This window comes from Eleginops maclovinus, chromosome 10 (assembly GCF_036324505.1).
Source record: "Eleginops maclovinus isolate JMC-PN-2008 ecotype Puerto Natales chromosome 10, JC_Emac_rtc_rv5, whole genome shotgun sequence".
NCBI classification, from domain to species: domain Eukaryota; kingdom Metazoa; phylum Chordata; class Actinopteri; order Perciformes; family Eleginopidae; genus Eleginops; species Eleginops maclovinus.
The window spans coordinates 14,240,617-14,252,737 of NC_086358.1; the positions used below are offsets into that span (position 1 = coordinate 14,240,617).

Genomic DNA, 12,121 nt, shown 5'->3' on the forward strand with positions numbered 1-12,121 from the left:
AAATATTTATGTATTTCTACATTTTTTTCTTTCCTTCCAAACCAAAAGAAAAAAGGGGGTTGGAGTTGGGAGGAGTTTGTCTCCCTCATGTGGAGGCATGTTGAACCAAAACAAGTACGTTCTTTATAAAAGAAGGAGTCCTTCTGTCTGTATCTCTGTCCTTGGATACAACTTTTTGAGATAAACCCCCCAAATGCAAAGTACATATCCAAGGACCCAAGGACACCATATTGAATGTGATGCAATTTGGCCGAGTGGCACTATAACAACTATCTTTAAGTTTTGGCATGTAACTTTAGTAACCAGCAGTGGCTCAGTCAGTAGGGGCTTGGACTGGGAATCGTAGGGTCGCCAGTTCAAGTCCCCGAACAGACTTGAAAATATGGAAGGTGGACTGCTACTTGGAGAGGTCCCAGTTCACCTCCTAGGCCCTGCTGTGGTCCCCTTGAGCAAGGCACCGGACACCTCCAATCCCCCCTCCCCATTGCTCCCCGGGCGCTGCACGATAGCTGCCCACTGCTCCTAGTACTAGGAGGGGTTAAATGCAGAGGACCAATTTCACTGTGTGTGCTCTGCTGTGTGCATGTATGTGACAATAAAGAGGGTTTCATCCTCCGATTCTGTCTCTATCTATCTAACCATAACTCCTTCTTTTTAACTTTTGGGGATTTGTGAAGTTTGATGTCGCTTTAGCTGAAATCCAAGGATCTATCAAATGATCCGGACAGGGCAAGCATTACTTAAATTGTCGAAGTTCCTGAAAGCTTTGGGCTATTGCGACCACATTAAGTGGACATGTATAGATACGATATCTGAGGTATTTTTAACTTCAAAGATATGAAACTTGTCTGTGTATGTATTATCTATGACATATCTTCCTCAAGAACTGTTTGTAAAACCTTGTTTTCATTGCCATCAGCGTGTGTACTGTATCTAGGCTAGTGGCAAGGAGGTTAGGGTCAGTTTTTTGGCACCACTACCCATGTCAGTGGAGACATGACTTGAGACTGTTTCTTTATTCATCAAATTGGGGCTTTCAGAAGGAGCTCAACACAGCTGGACATGGGTAAGAAAGATTTATTTTTATTCTCCTCTTGCCACTTGAAAAGTTCAAAGGAGGAACTGTAACTACTTTGACATAAATAATGTGAGTCAATGAACAGTTTATTGAACTGTTTAGACAATGAATTGGAGCTCCTGGTAGAATTCACTACCCGCTTCTCGCACAGCCGAGTCCAAAAGGGACTGATAGGGGGATACTGATAATATATTGAACAGTGAGGAATTGACATTTATTTAATCGAAACAAACTTTTAAAAGTCTCCAGTTCAAAGCATTTACTATTTGTGGTGTTTTGAGATATGGTTGATGAAAACTGGCTGACTTTTTATAGCTTTGCCGCTGATGGGTGGAGTCGTTTTCCTGTACTTTAAACATTTGTACGTTTTTTGGGAACTGTATTCAGCTGTTTATGAATACATGCTCTAGTGAGTACTTACTGTACAACAGCAGGGCAATGTATGTGGGATTGACCCAAATTATTCTACAGTATGTGTGAACATGTCAGTCTGTGTGACCCATTGGTCTGTTTTTGGATGAAGTGGAGCTCAAGATACAGCAGGCTACAAAGACAATGCTTAGCAATTGAATCCTTTTATTGTTGTATTGCGATTTGTTGACAATAAAGAAAATATAGAACATACCCACCTTACCCTTTGATCTTTGTAGCTACCTGCTGCTGTGTTCTTGATAATAAATCCCCCTGTTGGATGAGATGATTAAACTATCAGTACCATCATTCCAGTTTTAGTATTACGGTTCACATCATGCAATGATGAAATGTTTTGGAAAGCAGCCTGAATATTCCCCCTAGAAGTTAATCTTCTGTGCATATGGACACGTTGGATACAGGAGGGCGTCATGTGGTGCTTTGTAGATAAGAAACAGGACTTTCCAAATTCTTGCACAGCTGTTGAAGATGATAGAAAACAGACTCTGTTAAAAAAGAAACGCTGCTTCTGTACCAGCAGATGGGCACACAAACAGTATATGTACAAACAGGCCGAAAAGATGCACACCATGTCACAGAGAATACAACCAGATGTTACGTAAAAAGTGACTTATCCTCACTTTGGATCAAGGGGCTTATTAATTCTTTGCCTTTCTTAAGCCCCACTTTTCCATTAATAGGTCATAAGTTCAGCCAGCAAATATCAGTTGATTTTAAAAAGGGGATTCCAGAGTCTACGCCTGAAGAGCAATGATGTATAAAAACTGATTTATCAAAAGAGGCTTGTTGTGAAATACAATAACATCACAATAACTTGTTATGGAGAGTCGTACTTTGAAAATCCTGAACATAAAAATGTGTTGCTGAAAACAGTAAATTTGCAATGTCTCTAAGCTAAAGTTTAACAATAGTGTTCAAAGGAGCTGGCTGCCTTCTCATCAAAGATGCTTGGATGTGTGATTCTGATTAAAGAAAACTGCCGTTTCATCACCAAGTGAACAAGCAAACATTTGAAATATAAATGTATTCGATAAATCAAATAGTAAAATCATCTGAGCCTGCTGTGGAAAAAGCAATGCTGCATTCTTCAAATGTGATTAATATCCTCATTTGGGATCAATTGAAAATCACTTACATAATCCAACACATGCAGAACATCCATTTGGCAGAATGGGTTGAGTCTTGTGACTCCTCATATAGGCAAATAATGCTTGTTTCCTTTTTGTTTTTAACACAAACACAATGAGCAAAACAGTTTTTATGAGTCCAGTAAAGATGGATCCCGTACTTTACTTTACAGACCATTTAGTTGACTGGGTGATGCAAGGAGTTCATTAACAGTGCATTTCATTATTTTGTTTCCACATCTAACCGCTTGGCCAAGTCTCAGAATTCCCTCATAAATGACTTAGTATTGTTCTGAAAGTCATATAAACTTTGTGAAGATCAGTTGTTAGCTCCTAAGTTTGGGGATTTCAGGGGGATTTAAGGCAATCTCACAAAATTGGGGATGATAATTTATCCTGTTTACCATGTTTTGCTGTCTGTACATGCGAATGCAATTCAAAAGCAATAAGCAGTATATTTCATTGGGTCATCACGATGGATAAAAACATATCATCACTTTAAGCCAGTTACACGTTTGATCACATTGTGATATTGTAAAGTAGTTACTTCTCAAACCAAGCGTTTTTCTTTGTTTATACTGATTTTAAAATCCTAATAATGGGTAATGACCCGATTTGCGTGACCCTTGCTCCAGATTCTCATCTTACCCTATTCTTCTTCCCTTTTTTGTTAAGCTGGCACAAAGAAGACACATGGCTGTTTCCAATTACAGAGGGAGTCACACTAATCCGTCTTGTTTCAATTGAAAACAGCTTATCGAGAACATTATTTAACCTTACCACAATGCAGTTGAAACATCTGGTGACAGGTTTATGTTATTTTGGGTTATTTTTAATACTGAGGTAAGTGTGTTTTTTTTGTTGCCTATGGGCCTTAAAGAACAAATGCATTTTATTATCATTAATAAATGTCCAGTGTCGAAATGTGTATTTAAAGACTAACTGCCACCATTTCACAGTAATAATAAAGTACAGATGGGGAGTTTGTTATGAGTCAGTGAGGCACTCTTATTACCATTATTGAGAATTGAAGCCACTGCCTGTAGTGGTTGCCTGGTGAATATTTGTGCTGGGCACAACAGTGTCCTCGTTTAATCCCAGATTAATCAAATTGAAGACCTTTGTTGTAAATCATCCCTTTAATTTCTTTCTATGTTTTTCAGCCTTAAAATGCTGCAAAGAAAAAGTTTGTACAGAATTTCAACCACTGCATCATAAAAGCTGTGTTGAGGCAATCCCTGTGCTCTGAATTTGGTATTGAAAACATTTAACTTACCATCGGTTTCTGCAACTCTGAAGGTACCTCACTCTTGAGAAAATACAAAGTTTGATGACTAGGAGATAAATTACTATATCATTCCAGACAGATGAGACCTCAGCTTTGTCATAATAGCCGCAATCATGGTCTATTTGTTTATTTTTTACCATTATTGACACTGTTTTCACAGGTAATACTAATACTATGACTAGTAATCTAATTATCAGAATCTTAACGTCAGAGTCAGGAACTGCCTGGGGTTTAAAATGACTTAACATTGGTGTAATTGTCCTCCACCTGTTTGTGAACACTGTGTAATGTCTGCTCCAACATGGCTCTGAGGCATTCCTCACACCTCTTTTAAAATGTGACTTCACTTTAGATTTAAGGCTGGAAGTAAATATAATAACACTGTGTCCTTGCACATGGACATCACTGTGCCAGTGTATAACAGGGCCGGTAAACTCCAACAGAACTGTTTTTCCCATGGTTGAATAGCCACACACGCACGCACGCACCTTGCTAACGTCATATTGGAGGTGTCTTTGTCCGACCATTTCTGTAACTTTCCGAAACTGATGATCCAAATTTCACACCTACTTCATGCTGACATAGACAAAGAAGACAGTGTTTGAACTTCCTTCCCTAGCTCTTTTTTCCTTTCATGACACACCTATACTGTTACATTTGGTTTGCACAAATCCAAAACTATTTTAAAAAAAGAAGCTAAAAATCGACCTTATTTTTCTCCAATACCCTGAAAACATGCCGTCACTGAACATGTTTTTTTGGTGGGTGGTAGACAGACTCTTTATGCCCTGCACCTTTCAGAGCTCTCTGTGGGGTGTAAAGGTGCATTACAATGGACAACATCACCCTGCCCGTTGTTTTTGTTAGCCTCTAATTGCAAGACCCACAGCAATGTTGATTGTGACATTCATTACGCACGTCATTAGCAGAGTCATTAACAATGGGGGAGCATGTTAAGGAGTGTTTGGAGACAGTTATCTGCTGTTGGCATTGGGTAAATAGAAACAGGGTGTATCTTGCTTCGGGTACATGTGTAGAACAAGAACACTTGTTTGGAGGAGTGTGATAAGGAACGGGAGAGGGAGTTGTAATTTAAGTAACTTCAAGTTGTTATTGGCCTGCCAAGAACAGTGCCAAAAATCACGGGGAAACAAAATCTGAAACGCCTCATCAGAAAGGGAGAATTTATTTGATTATATTTTCAGCTAAGATAAGAAAAGATAAGTTCCAAAATATTTTGGCTGAACATGGATCTGCAAACATTGAAATAATAAATCTCTGTATCTTGGACAAGATCTCACCCCAATATATTAACATTATATCATTCAAACATTCCACTGAGCGATCAATACGCATGATTTTAAATGATTCAACCGCTCAGATGGTTGCATGATCCTGATACAATACTTATTTACATATTGCTAATTGATCCAGTTGCTGCTATTGTGCCTACTAATTGACCACCAATTACGTCATTAGTCTGTGTTAGCCTGTTTTGATAAAACTTAACTACTTGCAGATGAGATAAGTGCAGCATCTGCAGTATCTATGTAACCAATCTGTGCTGTCTGCCACTAAGAACATGTAAATTACTGACACTTATCCGGGCATCTACTGTATGTCTGAGCCCAAATACTGAATGCTAACGAAACAATGAATGTAAAGTTCTTTGTAAAGTGACAATACAATCGCTATGGATTGTGCAGTCTCAGTTGGAGAGATCATCAGTCTCATCACCTCTGAGACTTTCCAGAGCAAATGAACAACTTCAGTTTGATCATCATTACATGATAAAGGGAGGTATTGGGCCTAATGCCAGCCCGAAGGCTTGTCACTCCACCAGAATGAGAAAGAAAAGCAAATCTTGGCTGTAAAGAAGTTTTAAAACAATTGTTCCAGTTGCTTATCAAAAAAGGCCAACGTAAACAGAGCCAAAAACCACAAACCAAAATACACAACAAACGATTTGGTATATGATTCATGTTCTTCAAGTTATGATATCACATTTGGAAGACCTTGATTTGGCTTCTCCCAGAAGTGTTCCGAAGAACATACAACAACTGAAAAATATCTCATTTTTATTATTATTTCAAGGGCAGAATACTAAAGTAGTCTTGACCCTGATGCAGCAAGAACTTGCTGCTCTGATCACCTGAGATCCTCTAGTTTTTGAAACAGACTTCTGAGAATGGAAGTATTTCTATATTTTCAGGAAATTGTTCAACAACATTCATGTTCAGTGAAAGCATGTGTTCATTTCCACTGCTGTTTTTAGCTCTGTAGAATATTGTGGATATTTTCAGGTTAACTACCAGATCTTTATCCAGCAACGAACCATTACCTCCACCATAGTATATATGATGAGCATATGGTACTTCACCTGCATGAATAGACCGTTTAAAGCCACTCACATGCTCAAGAAAGGCTTGGGTGAATGCTGAAACTTAAACACTGTTATGAAATGTCCTGTAGAGCCAGAAAGAGTATTTGTTGGTTCTCAATGCTGTGCCAAATATCAACAACAGGCTCATACACCTGTGCCTGTATTTATTAAGTGTCTCTGAGGTGGAAGTTGTTTTAAACTGGCCAAAAGCCTTTTTTACGAAGAGTAAAAAGAATTTTATTGAAACCAACTTTCTGAAAAACTGCGGAGAAAATGATTATTATAAACACCTACCTTGGTGTCCGGTAAACTTTTAAACTCATCGATTTATCCCTCTGACCAGCCAGGCAGTCCTGATTTATTTCTTCTCTTCTTTACCTTTCTACCTACTCAGTCTTTTCAGATGAAAGAACAGCTGTAAAGGATGTCATAAATTACACCCACTTGTTTGGAGAAAGCTGTATAGCAGATGAACTTCACATGGGACGGGAAGAAAGTCATACACAGTGTTAAATAAACACTGTATGATTGAAAGACAAACAGTCAAACTTGCAAGTCGAGAAATAACTCTTACTTTTGTTTAGTGAAAATATGATCTTCTGTGTTTTGGGGGAAATTTAAAGCTATACTGATAGAATACTTCCAAAACCTTCCCCTTCAAACAATCACAACATGATAGAATGGAAATTATGAAATTTGCAAATGTTCTTACGCTTACTTTGTTTTGCTAGTGGTTTATTTTGTGGTCTTATTCCTTTTTGACAAGTAAAAAGAATCTGAAGTTGTGGAGGAAAAAGTTTGTTTTTCTCGAGCAACTTGTCTCCCCTCCACACACTCCCCTTCTCCCCCCAACCATTAATGGCTGATGGTACTTACATTTAATGAGATCATGGGGTCGTCTGCAGAGTGCACTTCTGCAAATTGCTCTCAGCATGGGGTCTGAAGTGGGATAGGGTAGGGGCCAATGGGGCAGTGAAGGAGTGTTTGCCCAGTGTTTGGGGGCCTGGGCCCACAGTGGCTCTACCTGTCAGTCAGTAACCAATGAAACATGTCATGCATTTGTCTGCCTTTGTCCTCATTTGTTTGTCTGGCAGAGATAACCACACAGAGGTGGTGTTTGTCTCGTCTCTATTGTATGAAACCGTTGTCAGCCCATCACGTCCATCCATCCCCTACTGGCCCCCTTTCTCCCCTCTGTCCCTTTCTCCCTGCTCCACGACTGGTCATTTTGCCACTATTTTGTAGCTGCGGGGGGTGACCTGAGCAATTTAGCTAATCCATTAACAACTAATTGTCTCCTCCTACCCTATTTTGCTTGGACAAACAGCCTGGTGGGGGGGAAGTTAAGCCACAGTGACCTATAAAAGTCACTGTGCAAGAGAAGGCAGTCAGTGTGTCGATCACTGCAGACTCTGCACATTTACTTGGACTTTGGATTTTTTTTTCAAATCCAGAAAAAGTGACTCATCTTTACTTCGAGTCACCTTATTTTAAGTTAATAGTTTTCAGTATCACAAGCTCTTATTTCTTTAAATTTGTTGGTGGAAATGTTGGGAAATCTGAGGATACTCTGCCTCTGTCTCTGCTTCTCATGGGCTGAAACGCGTATATGGGCCTGGATGCTCAACATGCCTCACAGCCCTCCCAAAGAAGGAGCAAAAGGCCTGAGAGACAGCGCTGCTTTACCCAAAGCAACCATGGTAAGATACTTGATACTGTGCTTCTTATTATAATGAAATTCAAACCTTTATTCAATTTTCTTAAAAATCTTCAGCTTTCTTTTGAGCCCTATTTTAGGGTATTTATGATAATAGCAATAAAGATGGTTTTATTTAAAGGGGTGGTTTTCGTTGAAAGGCTTACTATGTTTTTGCCGTCAAATGTTCTCAGAAAACCCCAAAAATCGTTGTTTCCGAGAATATAGTAATAATCAGTGATAGATCCCTCTACTAATATATAACTTGTGCTGTAAATTCTTTAAGTCCCATAAGTCCATGTTCACGATTTACAAGTTTCAACATAAATCTCTGTAAAGTTTTAACATTTCCCTGTTTTTTTCTCCAGACTGTGTGTGACCATGACAGGGCCTGTGGGCGGGGTTTCTCGTGCGATCGTCACTTTGGCCTTTGTGTTCCCCTACGAGGGGAGGGTCACTACTGTCGGAGGGATGCCCAGTGTGTCCGCGGACTCAGCTGCATGTTTGGGAAGTGCCACCGCAGCATTCCCAACGGACAAGAGGGTAAGAGTGTAACAGCAAAAACATGTTGAAAATCTATAATTGAAACCTAAAAGACTGTGTCTTTGTCATTTTGGAGCTTCAAATAACCAATGTTTTTCCTTCCCCCAGGTGCCAGATGTAAAGTTGACAGGGATTGTGGGGATTCCATGTGCTGTGCTCGACACCACGGCGAGCAGGTGTGTAAAAGACGTCTAATCCGCGACGAGAGCTGTTTTGTTCCCGATGGTGGCCTGGCATTCAGCATAAACCAGATTTGTCCATGTGATGAGGGGCTTCTGTGTCGAGAAAACGGAGCGTCACACCAGAGAGAGTAAGTGCAGCAAATAATCTTAAATAATTTACACAACAAAATAGAAGCCAAGGTTGAATAACCAAGCCCACGAGCCTATGGTGGTGATTATTGGTTAGGGACTTTGCTCCACTTAACTACAGTATAAAAAAATGTAGGCCCTGCGTTATTGGAGCCCTTTGCGTGTTTAAAACTGGGTCCCAGCTATGGTTTTGAGTATTGTGTTCCCGCATTGAATACTCAAAACAGTAAACATTCACACAAAGAAAGCCATTTTTTGGAATGCTAACAGTTCACATTATTGTCCCAAAGTGCATTGCACAAAGGAAATGGAGGGGCGACTCACAGCTGGAAATAATTAAAGCAAATTATGGAGGTCTTAAAAACAGCTCCATGAACAGCGGAGAAATACAACATTTGTGAAGTTTCATCGACAGTTACATTCCAACAACACAGTTTTTATTTTGACAATCATTGCTACATGTTTTGTATTATATCCTGTTTGTAAAGAAACTGAGATTATTTTTTAGAAACTAGCTTGATAGAAGTAATGGGTATTTCGAGACCATTGTTCATGCTCATATATTAACTGACACGACCTTGGTTGGTATCATTTAAGACCTTTTTCTTCAATCTCATAGTTTGTATTAACTCACAGAACCCTTTATTATCTCAGCATAATCTAAAATATGCTTGAAAAATGTCCAACCGAAAGTTTGTTTATGTTGATAATAAATCACCAGTTTTCTAACCACATTTTGTTTGTCTTACAGGTTAGATTTTATTTACCACCCAGAACGAACAAGCTGGACCTGCCAAGTTCCCAAATCCTAAAACCAGCTTCATCTTTAAAGCTATTTATTGTGTAAATATGTTGTATATGGTTGTGTATATATTAAAAAGTGTATGTATTTCTAAAGATAGATTTCTTATTAGAGTCTTACAGCAAGGATATTTTTTTTGTTGACAAAAGCACTACTGTATCCAGCTTAACAATTCAATAAGGTCCGTTCATCATGCATTAAATGATCTTTGATTAAATCTATTTCGTTTGTATGTTACCATTGAATTCAAAGAATAAAACATGTTTTTCCAAAGAAATGTATAAAGTGGGTTTTTTGGTAATCACTTAATTTTCAAGCTGCACAGATTACCCATAATCAATCATAAATACAAATAAGCAAATGTACAGATTAAAAGGTTGTGCTGCTTTCTTGTGGTGAACATACATCAAGAGGGTGCATTTGATTGTAATTATTACAAGCACAATACAGGACACTTTAATGTAGTGTTAGTCAAATAACTTAACTTTAAAACTAAAAGTTAAAAAAATTGCTTTTCTAATCCATCATAACCGTTAACAGATGGACAATAGAAAAGGGTTTTCACACTCCAGAAGTACTTCAAGATAGTTCTCATACTTTCCCCCCAATTTGCTATATTCAGAATGGAATAGTTGCTTATTTAATAAAGCTGTTTGTGACACCTTTCAAAAAGTTAATATTTCACACACTCAAGATGCAGTATCACTTTAAAATGTAATGGGGACACACAGCGTTTTCTCTTGGAAAGCAGGCAGGGTTACATAAAAAAGTAACAACCCAAAGAAAGGCGCTGTAAAGCTAGCAGTCTCCTGTCCGTTTTCAGATCGGTATCTTCCCTACCGACTCCCCTGTTGCTCTATTCAGATGCTAATTGTCTGCAGCTTGCCTCTTCAATTGCGGGTTGAATTGAATTGTTCTATGAAAGACATTAGTGTCCAACCTTTTCTGCTATCGTTTTACAGCTCTTATCATTAAGTCTTTGCAAGGAGTTATTTGATCGTGTGAAGGGAAGTGTATGTCAAAACATCAAATATTTAAAGCTTTATCTGTGAATTTGAAGCATATTATCAAACTTTTCCTTTCCCTTGAGCAACCTTACTTACCAGCTGTTTTAGCTTCGTAAAAATGGCTGATTTAGCATAGATATCAAAACATGAAAAACTGACAACTGAAATGACGTCCATCTTAAGCTACTGAGTCTGTAGGCTGAATGATACATCCATTACAAATTATGTAAACAAGCCATGAGAACACGCTTCACACACATACCTAATGTTAGCGACACAAAAGAGATAGCTTATCGCACAAGACTGAGAAACCCTACACTACTGAATGGTATAAAACAAAGGCCTATCATCTCCACTGAAGAACACTAGTCACTAGTGTATGCCTGCTCTTATCTGAGCTGCCATCTCGTTTAGAAGGTATCCATACATGTCTGTTTGCACTATTTAGCTACTTAAATGCTTTTCTTCTGTCCAAGAGGACAAAGAAAAGACACAGGGCCTGTCGGTGACATAAACAAATGAACTGCAAAGCGTTTACATGTGTCTCTTGTAAAACACGTTGTATCTCAAGAGATATATGTTGAAGGAATAGTTTAATGGCTAAGGCAGCCGCCGTTTAGCTTAAATTAGCATAAAGACTGGAAACAGTGGGATTGCCAGGCTCTGTCCGCATACCAGCTTAGCTAAAGCTCACATTTCAACACAATTAACTTGCTGTTGCACATTTACAAAAACTGAATATAAAATTGTGTCTGGGTTTATTTTTTCTGCCACACAAGGAGGTAAGTGGTCCAAGCCAAGAAATAAGCCCAATTTTAAAAAAGCACATTGCCCATTTTATAATATGGTTTAATTGAATGTTTTCTTCTTTTAAAGAAATAATAACCTGTTCATTTCTGAGCTTAAAAGGTGCAGGTCGCTGGATTTTGTTCCCTTTTGGACAGAACCAGTGAAGCTGTATCCACCTTTCAGTCTTTTGCTAAGCTAAGCTAACCAGTAGCTCATACATTGATCTTCCTATTTACAATAGAAACTCATTGAGAATATTCCCAAAAATGTGGAATTTCAGGTTTTTTTAAGGATAAAATCTATGAGCAGACCATTTTTTTACAGCACTCTGACTCATAGATGAAATGCATATATAACGTTTTGAAAAATAGGAGAGACTTTTTACACAACAAGAGCCTGTTAGCTCAACATTGAGCTTAAAGTCGTGAAAATTCCAGTATCTGCCACAGTGAAGATGCTAGTTAAAAAGGGATATACGTTCATCGTGAAAGTCATAAATGTAGGCTATTCACCATAAAATTAACACATTTTGCTCTATGCCCATTTCTAGAAAAAGGGAGTTTAAGCTCTCTGAGTGGTAATCCTGAGAGATGCTGGTCATTTAAAAGTGAATGTCCTAGCAGCACAGAGAGCTTTTGTGAGCAGCCTCACAAAAGAGCTCTTAA

At 38.5% G+C, this 12,121-nt stretch overlaps 1 protein-coding gene across 2 annotated transcripts; it reads left to right on the forward strand.

Annotated features, from left to right (window-relative positions):
* Window positions 1–4,048: 4,048 nt before the first annotated feature.
* Window positions 4,049–9,914, forward strand: LOC134870698 (dickkopf-related protein 3-like). 2 transcript variants are annotated; one of them, XM_063893017.1, is made up of 4 exons: window positions 4,065–8,008; window positions 8,373–8,547; window positions 8,656–8,857; window positions 9,610–9,914. In XM_063893017.1, exons 1-4 carry the CDS (start codon window positions 7,856–7,858, stop codon window positions 9,668–9,670), a joined length of 591 nt encoding a protein of 196 aa, XP_063749087.1. In that variant the 5' UTR covers window positions 4,065–7,855; the 3' UTR covers window positions 9,671–9,914. The 2 variants fall into 2 exon arrangements, with proteins under 2 accessions (XP_063749088.1, XP_063749087.1); XM_063893018.1 differs by lacking the exon at window positions 9,610–9,914 and having other exon boundaries at window positions 4,049–8,008; window positions 8,656–8,861.
* The last annotated feature ends 2,207 nt before the right edge of the window (window positions 9,915–12,121 follow it).

What these genes read in the sequence shown, in the direction of transcription:
- LOC134870698 (XM_063893017.1), top strand. Translation starts at nt 7,856, where the DNA reads ATGTTGGGAAATCTGAGGATACTCTGCCTCTGTCTCTGCTTCTCATGG. An exon ending in CTTTACCCAAAGCAACCATG is followed by an intron (nt 8,009 to 8,372) that starts GTAAGATACTTG and finishes TTTTTTCTCCAG; the next exon opens with ACTGTGTGTGACCATGACAG. An exon ending in CATTCCCAACGGACAAGAGG is followed by an intron (nt 8,548 to 8,655) that starts GTAAGAGTGTAA and finishes TCCTTCCCCCAG; the next exon opens with GTGCCAGATGTAAAGTTGAC.